This window comes from Glycine max, chromosome 14 (assembly GCF_000004515.6).
Source record: "Glycine max cultivar Williams 82 chromosome 14, Glycine_max_v4.0, whole genome shotgun sequence".
Classification (NCBI taxonomy): Eukaryota; Viridiplantae; Streptophyta; class Magnoliopsida; order Fabales; family Fabaceae; genus Glycine; species Glycine max.
This window is the reverse complement of record NC_038250.2, coordinates 5642959-5654094: the sequence shown is the minus strand read 5'-3', so window position 1 is coordinate 5654094 and position 11136 is coordinate 5642959. Positions and strand designations below refer to the sequence as shown.

Below are 11136 nucleotides of genomic sequence, written 5' to 3'. Positions count from 1 at the left end.
AAAATTGACAAAAAATGGAACCACAGTGTTGGTTTCTTGCAAAGGATTGTGGAATTAGTAAAAAATTTGGATGATGTAATTTATTTATTTTGGAACTTTGAATGAGCCAATCCTTGTGTCAGGATTTTTTCCCACTGTCTTCAATTTAATCTTGCTTTGTTTCAATTGTTAAGATGAAATCTGGGATAAGACTTGGAATTTCAAACCTTCCAAGTTTATGTAATTTCTGATGTTTTCATGCTAACCAGACAGTGCAGAGTGTAATTGGTAGAAATATTGTTGTCTTCTCTCTCTACTATGATTCTGATCTTTCTATTCAAGCACAAACTGAATTAGATTAGAATGCTTCTATATGGCCTGAAAAATGGATCCGGTTTTCTTTTGACTTGTGCAGGTTTGAGTTCAAAGGATGGTAACAAGGAAGAAGATGGCTTAAGCAGCAAGGTCTCAACTCCCTCCGATCCTCCAACTCCACGGACGGAGGGAGAGATCTTGAAGTCTTCAAACATGAAGAGCTTCAACTTCAGTGAGCTAAAAACTGCTACAAGGAACTTTCGTCCGGATAGTGTGGTGGGTGAAGGTGGGTTTGGTTGTGTTTTTAAGGGGTGGATTGATGAACAGACACTTGCACCAGTTAGACCAGGGACTGGCATGGTCATTGCTGTTAAGAGGCTTAACCAAGAAGGTCTGCAGGGACACAGTGAATGGTTGGTGAGTGTCACTTAGTAGGGCTTATTTACAATTTGGAACTTTGCTTGAAGCTTCATAATTTAAGATACTGTTCCATTTTGAAGCTTAGGAAAATGTTAAATTAGTTTAATGCGGTTTTCTTTTTCTCTGGGGAACTCCTCCTTTGGTGATATATGTAGCAAAAAGTTAATATTTCAGAAGATTTCTTGGGTTGGTGTAATTAATTAGCCTTGTGCTATAGACAGAAATTAATTATCTGGGGCAGCTGCGTCATCCTAATCTTGTGAAACTGATTGGTTACTGCTTAGAGGACGATCAACGGCTTTTGGTGTATGAGTTTTTGACCAAAGGAAGTTTGGATAATCATTTATTTAGGAGTAAGTTTTTTTATTTCCCTCCTTGTTTATCCACAGTATGAAATTGTTTAGTTCCTTAGACACCTGAAGATCTCAATAATGTAATCTTTTTGGAACAGGAGCTTCTTACTTTCAACCACTTTCTTGGAACTTCCGTATGAAGGTTGCTCTTGATGCTGCTAAGGGTCTTGCATATCTTCATAGCGATGAAGCAAAAGTGATATATCGAGACTTCAAAGCTTCAAATATCTTACTTGATTCGGCAAGTAAATCTCACATATCTAATTTTTTACTAGCCATATTGGCTTTTCTAATATATATATTTTTTTGTTGATGACAGAATTACAATGCAAAACTTTCTGATTTTGGCTTGGCAAAGGATGGACCAGCTGGTGATAAGAGCCATGTCTCTACAAGGGTAATGGGCACATATGGCTATGCTGCTCCTGAATATATGGCCACAGGTACATAATTTTGTGGAGTACTCAGCTTATGAACACTTTAGTTGGTCATACAAACTTCTTTACATATCCTGCCTTCTAAATTATTGTGCACCAACCATATAATAGATTACAAGAAAGAAGAAACCCTTATTAGTTCTTTTTCAAACCATGGTGGAGCTTTTTAGCTTCTTTTTTTCTCCCTTCATTAGCAAGCACTGCAGCACATTTCATCTCAGAAGCACATCTTACATTTTACTGGTTTAGAATTTGGGCCTAGAGGTTCTATGCTTCAACTATGATAGAACGAATAAAAATAGTATTAATTAACATAAAAACACAAATCTTAAATCAAAAGAAAGAATTGATGGTTGAAAGATAAGCATGAGTGATTATAAACAAAATAGAATGGTATAATTTATTTAAAGATAATCTCATCTGTGTTACTATAGAGGTTTAAAACTTTAAAAGTAAAAAGAAAACTATAAAATGCAGTTAGAAGTATTCAAAGTGTCCAGAAATTGTCTGACAAATGAGTATGGCATGAAAATGCCTATTATTTCGAAGTATTCAAAGTGTTTTGATTCTTTTGTGAAGTATTTTTGGAGTATCAGAGTTGACTCCCAGGTCTCGTCATTTTGAAGTACTCAAAATGCAGTTAGAAGTATTCTAAGTGTACATCAAATGTTTGACAAATACGTGTGTGACAGGGGTATGCCATGAACACAATTATTATTTTGAAGTATTCAAATGCAATTAGAAGTATTCTAAGTGTCTGACAAATACACATTGGACATGAGTATACCATGGGCACAATTATTATTTTGAAGTATTTAAAGTGTTTTGAAGTTTCAGAGTTGACTCCCAGTTGTTGTTATTTTGAAGTATTAATGATGAATACGGTCTCCCACATGAGCATGACATGAACATGGTTATTATTTTGAAGTCTCCATGCTCATGTGTGCAGTCAGCTACCAGATTCAGTGTAGTCAATTTTTTCACACATTCATGAAATCAACGCATTTATAACCATTGGATAAAGATTGAACTGCTCAGATTTAGAATGCATGTTTTAAGTCTAATTTACTGAGATAAAACATGAGCAGTCCAATCTTCATCCTGACAGTTTTTAGTTGCTAAATGAGTGAATGTGTAGAAAAAATGTGAATTAACATTAACTGTGTGTGGTGTGTTGCCAGTTTTCATTTCATAAGGTCTCTAATAGTGTGTTTGGATAACACAAAATTGATTCTACTCTACTAAATCATGGTGATACCATAAAAAAGTAGAAGCAACTATTTGCTGCTAAATTTAGTTGATTTATCTCATCATGAACCTATTCCAAACACACTATAAGTCATCACTAAAACAGCTTGCCAAATCAAGCAATATATTTGAAGTCTCTTTTAGTGATTACATAGAATCAGAGTTGACTCCTACTTCTTGTCTTTTTGTGAAGGTCACTTGACAAAGAAGAGTGATGTATACAGCTTCGGGGTTGTTCTGCTTGAAATTATGTCCGGCAAACGTGCACTTGACAGCAACAGGCCAAGTGGGGAGCACAATTTAATTGAATGGGCCAAACCTTACCTCAGCAACAAGCGCAGGATCTTCCAAGTCATGGATGCGCGCATTGAAGGCCAATACACGTTGCGCGAATCAATGAAAGTAGCCAACCTTGCCATTCAATGTCTGTCTGTGGAACCAAGATTTAGACCAAAAATGGATGAAGTGGTGAGAGCATTAGAGGAACTTCAGGATTCAGAAGACAGAGCTGGAGGGGTGGGAAGCTCTCGAGATCAAACTGCTAGAAGGAGTGGCCATAGCTCAAGCAGCAGTGGGCCTAGACAACATAGAGGTAGACAACATGAAACAACAAGGAAGTGAAAAGTGAATGTTGATTTCATGCTGTGATCATCTGATTTTGCTAGAGTTGGTACATTGTATTTACGTGTATCATGATGAACTTAAGCATGGCTCTAGATGTCTGATTTCTGTACAGTTGTTGATTGAGCAATAATATTGAAATCTTCATTTCTTCCGATACTTCTCTTCCCTTCCCACCCATCATCTATCGTTGTAAAATAGGAATATTTTCTTATGTCATGCTATTTATTAATCAGATGTGGTGATAAGATGAATGCATCATCCTATTTATTTGTATGATGTATTGAAAAGATGATTTTTTTATTGGATGTCTCTGTAAAAACGATTTACATTGATAGTATATAAAATTAATTTATTAAAAGGATATATGCGACAAAACTAGAATGAAGATTGTATCAACTCGCACACTGAGACTAATATGGTGACACTGAAATATTGCTGGTTCTTTTTTATTTTTTTGCGAATGAATGGTTTTTTTTTTTCTACTGATGATGGTTTTGAATGTTGAGAATATTTAGTTTGATTAAACTTTTGCTTGAATGAATGGGACACAAAAGAGTCGCATTAAACAAGTTAAAAAAAATATGAACCTTACTTTAATAAGAAATGCTAGCCACATATTTTTTTTTACTTTTTTAATATTTTTTAATGATTGATTAATTTTTAAAAAAATCACCAATTTTTATTAGGTCTCACTTCTGCTAGCAATACTACTCTACCATAAACATGTAATTTATATATTGAATAAAATAAAATGACATATACTATTTAATACACTCAAACATAAAAGAAAATGTTTACATTACATAATTCAAAATGTTAAATCACGACACATGTTCAACCATTATTTTCTTTAAATAATAAATTAAATAATTTAATTATCATAAAAGTTGAAAAATCAACATAACGTATGATAAGTTTTTTTTTTATAAAAGTAATTTCAGTATACAATTTATCGGGATAAGTGTATCAATACATTATACTTTTCGAAAATAAAATGATCAATTTTTTAAATATAATTTATTTAAAAAATTATTTAACACTTTGGGTTTTGAAAAATATTTATAGCAACAAGTAAACCTTATTTTTTTACTAGGTTTATTAAAGGTCATTTGAATTGAAAAAAATTGTAGATAAAATTTTAATAATTTCAATAACTTATAATGGAAGAGATGAAAGGAAATAATCGATAGTGAAAATATTATCAATATAAAATTTTTATTATTAAAACATTTTACATACAAACGAAAAAAGAAAAAGAAAAGTATTAAATATTATAACTGAAATTCATGTTTAATAATAATAATAATAATAATTTTTAGCTTTATTTTAAATTTTTACTATAATTTATAAATAGTAAAATAAAAAGTAGTTATCATACATAATATTTATTAATGTATATTGTAACAAGGTTTCCAAATAATTTGTGTTTGATTTTGACATTAATGATCTCTAATGAGTTTATTGTAATTTTTAACACTGTTATATAGGATATTTTTTAAAATATAATTATTAATTTGATTAACAAAGATGAAAAATTTATTTTAGAACATTTTAAAATGACAAACACGCTTTTTTTTTATTATATGTCACTATGTTTAGATTAAAATAGAGAAAATACTTTTAAAATTCTATCACGCAATTGTAAATTTCAATGTACAAAGCAGAGAAGGAAAAATATGTTGCTTTAAAAGTACCCAACTAAAATCAAAATATACGCTGTTTTTTAACATGAAATTCATTTTTATTTTTTCCACATGCATTACCTTATTATTATTATTATTATTTAAAAAGAGAGAGAGAGAGAGAAGGGAAGGGTTTAAGTGAAAGGGGTTTTGTTTTGTTGTTCCTTTCCTTCCTCTTTGATCAGTTTTCATTATCTTCTTCTGATGCGAAAGTGAAGACTGAAGAGAAGATAAGACAATGCTAGCGCTACTCCAGAACTGCTCCATGCCCCTCGCACGTGCGGTGCGGTCTCCACCTCGCACGCACGTGCGACCTTGTTTCACGGCCGTGGCCTACGCATCCATTTCCTCACGTGCTAACTCCCAGTCTCAGGTTCTCCTCGGCTTGTCCGAGAAGGAGCTGCAACAACTCGCCCTTGACCTCAATCAGGTAAATTTATCATCTTTTCCCATTCAATTGCACCAAAATATAATATAATTTGAATTTCTCATTTTTTTGGCTTCAATTTTTTCTCAGGAAACCTATAGGGGCAAACAACTTCATCATTTTTTATACCAGAGGAAGCTCAGAGAAATTCAGGATTTCACTCAATGTGGGTTTATTTTTTGTAACTATTTTTTTTTTGTATTTATTTTTCATTCCCTTTAGTTTTTTTTTGTTTTTGGTTGATTGAGCGTTTGAGACTTAGCATTGCATTATGGTTCTGTTATGGTTTTTCTTGAATTGCAGTGCCTCAGGGATTTAGGAATACTCTTGAGGAAACTGGATGGAAGGTGGGCCGGTCTCCTATTTTCCAAACTGTAACTGCAGCTGATGGAACTGTTAAGGTAAATAGTAGTATAATCATAATTCGACAAAACGTTTTAAATGGTGGTCGCTGCTTCGTTGTTATTTATTTTGATGGTTTCTTTTTGTTTTAGTGTCCATCTTATGTTTTAAGATGTCCACGTGAAAGTGTAATATTGATTATGTGGTCGAGTTTGAATTATTTTGGCAAAGGTTTGAGTTTTATTTTTCCTTTTGGTGTTATACTTGGCACTTTCAAAAAAGTAGGATATTGACTTGCTCTTTAAGGAATGCGATTGTGGGTGTTTCCTTGGTTTCTTACTCTTTTTTGGGTTGGCATTTGATTTTGCAGTTGTTGTTGAAGTTGGAGGACAATAGATTGGTTGAAACTGTTGGCATTCCGGTTATGGTTGATAAAGGCCTGACTCGCCTCACAGCATGTGTTTCATCTCAGGTGTTTCGCTGGTTCCTGAATCATTAAATAATTAGCTGTTGTTTTCGCTCTTTGCTGGAGTATTTCTATATTTGATCTGGAATCTAATTTTTGTTTGTGAAAATTTGTTCTGATGTTTACATTGTTTTCTTATCGCCATCTGTTTGGATTCTAGGTTGGTTGCCCTTTACGCTGCTCTTTTTGTGCCACTGGAAAAGGGGGGTTTTCAAGGAATCTTCAGAGACATGAAATCATTGAACAGGTTTGTGTCATATCTCATCTCATTCATGTTTGTCCATTAAAGCAGTTTGATGTTAGATGACCTGCATGGTTGATGAGATGGTCAGATAGATTCGTAGGTCTTAGATTAATTTAAGGAAATAAACAGAAGAGAAAGGAAAAAGAATGTAAAAAGTAAAGATAAGATACTCTGGATCATTCTCATTGTGTTTAGGATTGTAAATGTTCTGAAACAAGCTTAACTTTGTTTACCACAAGACAGGGATAAAATTCATCTTATGTGAACAGGTCTTGGCCATTGAGGAGGTCTTCAAGAATAGGGTGACAAATGTAGTGTTTATGGGAATGGGTGAACCAATGTTAAACCTGAAGGCAGTACTTGAAGCACACCGTTGCTTGAATAAGGTGAATAAATGAATGTGATATGTGACATTATTTGCTTCCAAATGCACTCTATGCCACATGGGATTGAGAATGCATATGTAATTTATCTTCAATAGAAGTGCATACATGCAATAAAATTATATACATACATTGCTCTCTCCTTCAAAACTTCAAGAAATCAGTGTGTCTGCATAATGTTTGTCCTTATTTCACTTTCTACATTTCACTTTCCTGAATCATTATAATAAGTTTTGCTTATAAGTATGCTCATGTAGAATGTGTTTCTTGTAGGATGTACAAATTGGGCAAAGAATGATAACCATCTCCACTGTGGGCGTTCCAAATACAATAAAGAAACTTGCTTCTCACAAACTTCAATCCACTCTAGCTGTGAGGTAAATTACCTTTGATACAAATGAAATTTCGACTTGCCAATAATTTGAATCTTCATGCTAAGGTAGATGTCAGGTGGAAAAATGGCATTTGCACCAGTATTTAGACCTTTGGGCTGCCAGCCAACCACAGTAACTGGCACCCTTTATGATTATAATATGCTGCAGTTCTTTTCTTTTGTTTGTTAGGCGAAGGTGATGTGTCAGGTTCATTGTGACAACAAATTTAAATTACCTCATGTCCCTGGTGAAGAAATTTCTAGTTCTTCATCTTGAATTTTCATATTATTAGGTGTTACTCAATGCAACTTCATTACATCTTCAAATATTGGGGATAAAATTTGAACTTTCATCAGTCTATGTATTTGTTCCATTGCCTCGTAATTTTCTCCAGAACCTAAATTTCAAAGCAGCAGCTTTACCACAGACATTGCTGGAATGTTGCAAGTGCACTTTCTATTAAGTCAGTTGAAGATATAAACCTTAAAACAGCATTGATCTTTTTATCTTCCATCCCCTTTTTTGAGTAGAATGTATGGTAATCTCTTGCTAAACTGATCTCTCTCCCACCTGCTTCAAAATAAATAAATTCCTTGTCAACTATTTTGGATTTGTGGCTGCAGAGTATAGCATTATTTTCTTCCTGTGTTTAATTTCAGAGAGCTTTTAAATGGATTCTTTCAGATGCATATTCTAGTATGTGAATTTTCTTTTGTACTTTGCATCAGCCTACATGCTCCTAACCAGAAACTTAGGGAGACAATTGTTCCAAGTGCAAAATCCTATCCACTGGATGCACTTATGAGTGATTGCAGAGAATACTTTCAGCAAACTAGTAGGCGGGTTTCCTTTGAATATGCACTTTTAGGTATTGGATGTTCCAATACATACTACTTCCTTTTCTTATAAAAAGTTTGGTGGAATCCTTATAATGCACATGACACTTTCTTCATTATGTTTGAGCAGCTGGAGTCAATGACTCGGTAGACCATGCATTAGAACTTGCTGAGTTACTTCATCGATCGGGCAGTGGATATCACGTCAACTTGATACCTTTCAATCCAATAGAAGGCTCTGAGTATCAGCGTCCTTCCAAGAGAGCAGTATGATTACTTTCTTTTCTTTTGTTCATTTTAAACAAGATTTAGTTCATGGGTTGAGTGATCTTTGTAATTTTGGATGTTTAATCTGAAGTTCCTTATTTGGTAGGTGCTAACATTTTCTGGTGCTTTGGAGTCCTCTAAAATAACTGTTAGTGTACGTCAAACAAGAGGACTGGATGCAAATGCAGCTTGTGGTCAGCTACGGAACAAGTTCCAGAAAACTCCTTTAGTCACTGACCCTTTTGATCTTGCAGTCACCGACACTTCTATGCCATACAATAACAATTTTGCAGTAAGCAGTTGATGAGAGGCTTGATGAGCCAACGAGCATATATCTATTACCAGTTGTGAAGTGATGAAGGTGTTTGCTGTTGCTGTATCAGTTGTAATATCAACTTGTCATCTGAGAAATTGTGGACAGACACCTAATTGCTTGTTGGCGATTCTGCTGGAGCATGCTGACCTGGGATATTAGTTTTGTTGGAATCTATGGCATCTATATGGACTAAGAAACAGCTTAGAGTAGAGAGGGTTAGGCCAAAAATAAGTGATTAGGGGTCAAGTGGGAGAGATTTTCTTATGTTTTGGACCTCTTGTGCTTGGTATATATTGTTGTTGCAACTATTGATCCCGCTTGTAAAAATCCTACTGTTTACTCTCTGTATAACACTACGTCAATCAATTAGAAATCACGAACACATGGTATTTAAAGTAATTATTGTTGTATAAGTCAACAATATTATCACACATGATAATTCATAATTGAATGAAAATGTAAAAACTTTTACTTAAATTCCTGTTTTTATTATGATTGTGACATTATTATGGTGAAAACTGACATGATTTTAGAATAATTTGGTCACTTAAGTGGAATACATCTTGAGATTATAAATTTAAATTCTCATATTTTTTTAGAGCGAAATAATTTCCATGCATACTCTATTTACTAAAGTCGAAAGCCTTTCTAATTTTGTTATACATGTCTTGATTTTTTTACATTAAATCAATATTTTTTTTTCTTTAGTTAGTTATTTAATTTCTTTAATTAATACTTAAACTCTTTCAATTAATAATTGACATAATCAGATTTTACAAATCATCACTAAAATAATGTAATCAATTAAATTTTAGGATTTTTTTCAAATCTGTGGCTTTTTAAAGATATTTTTATTTTAATTCGTGTTTTGTTGCTAGTTGTAAATAAATTAATAGTATACTAATTAAATTAATCTTTTTTCTCTCTCTCAGTATAGTAAGTTTTACGTTCAATTGTTTTTTTTTTACCTAATTACTGTATTATAAGCCAAACTATCGATCATAAAAAATTAGTTTAATTGTAGTTCTATCTGTTTAACTATAACTCGTGTATTTTTACCAACTTGGGTAGAATTAGATTTCTTAAGGTTTCAAAATCTAGAGGAACACCTTTATACCAACTAGATTAGGACCCATGCAATGCATAGGTAAATTGTTGTGTTACTTAATACAAATTTCTCTCATAAAATATTTAGATTAATTTACAAAATTTCTGTGAATATTTCTTTAATCCTAAGAATAAAACATGGAATTATTTTTTGGGGTATTTTTTTAAAAAAGTGTGTAATATATATGACAATACTTATTTTATTATATTTTAACAAATGTACGAATAAATTTTTTAATCCCATATTCCCAAAAATAAATAAATAATACATTAAATAAACACTCCTTAATTATTTATCAAACAAGTTGGTAATATTTTATCTACATAATCAATTACTACTTACTTTGATGCCATAAACTTTGTATATATCTATATCAACAAAATGTGTGTATTGCATTATATATTAACATTTAGCAAAAACATGTATTACATTATAGTACACTATTATATTTAGATTATTTTTAATTAAGAATCTCACCGATATGCAAGACTCCAAAATGCTTATTGCATCCCATTTTAGATTTTGCTCATGAACAATTCCTTTGCAATATGGCACAATTTTGAGGTTGGCCTTCAGGACATGCTACCACTACCCTATCAAATTGCAGGTAGAATCAAATTACACCAAAGATCCGCATAAGAGTCTTGATAAATACACCAAGATTTAGGTCTCACCAAACATGCACCTTAATCAATACCTACATCCTTCTCCCACCTCTAATATATTTGTGTTCCAACTTTATTACTCTCGCAGCATCAACATGACAGTGAATACTTACAATAATAATTATTTGAAGCATGACCAATACCAAAATAACCACCTCCACCATCTCTTTCAAGTCTCTCCTCTTTAAATAAAAATAGTTGAAATTTTGTTGCCTCAAATTATCCACCTGCTGCATAATTTAACAACGAAACAAAAATGACTTCAAAGAATTACTTAGAGTTGTCCCACGTTTTAATCCCTTCAACATCTTTATTTTTGTACATAAAAAGAAAAGTACATAGTAAGAAAAGAACCATGACTCCATGAGGCTACAAACCCAATGAGCACTAAGTTCATGAAAATATTGAAATAAGTTAGAATTAAACCATTCAACTTGCTAATTCATTTTGAAGCATAATTTAAACTATTTTTTTTATAAAAAAAAAACTTGCATTAAATTTGGGCTGGACAATGAATTGACCATTTCAAAGTTCTTGTTCAAGCTCAGTCCCTATATAATCTTGTCACAAAGCTGCTAAGTGATTTGTTGTCTGAAATTAGTGAGATATTTCTTTATTTGTGAGATTTGTAATTTTTTAATCAGTCTAGG

At 32.6% G+C, this 11136-nt stretch overlaps 2 protein-coding genes across 2 annotated transcripts in view; both read left to right on the top strand.

Moving 5' to 3' along the window:
* LOC100775335 (receptor-like cytoplasmic kinase 176) overlaps positions 1–3528 on the top strand; it is a 4361-nt gene extending 833 nt beyond the window's left edge. The window contains exons 2-6 of the mRNA XM_003544185.5: positions 395–711; positions 932–1067; positions 1166–1308; positions 1387–1510; positions 2946–3528. Of these exons, the coding sequence (XP_003544233.1) occupies positions 395–711; positions 932–1067; positions 1166–1308; positions 1387–1510; positions 2946–3373 (1148 nt within the window). The 3' untranslated portion in view covers positions 3374–3528. The remainder of the gene's footprint in view (positions 1–394; positions 712–931; positions 1068–1165; positions 1309–1386; positions 1511–2945) is intronic.
* Positions 3529–5091: 1563 nt separating this feature from the next.
* Positions 5092–9112, top strand: LOC100818638 (probable dual-specificity RNA methyltransferase RlmN). Its single transcript, XM_003544183.5, has 10 exons — positions 5092–5488; positions 5576–5651; positions 5789–5886; positions 6198–6299; positions 6454–6540; positions 6807–6923; positions 7194–7297; positions 8023–8162; positions 8261–8397; positions 8504–9112. Exons 1-10 carry the CDS (start codon positions 5297–5299, stop codon positions 8699–8701), a joined length of 1251 nt encoding a protein of 416 aa, XP_003544231.1. The 5' UTR covers positions 5092–5296; the 3' UTR covers positions 8702–9112.
* Positions 9113–11136: the final 2024 nt, after the last annotated feature.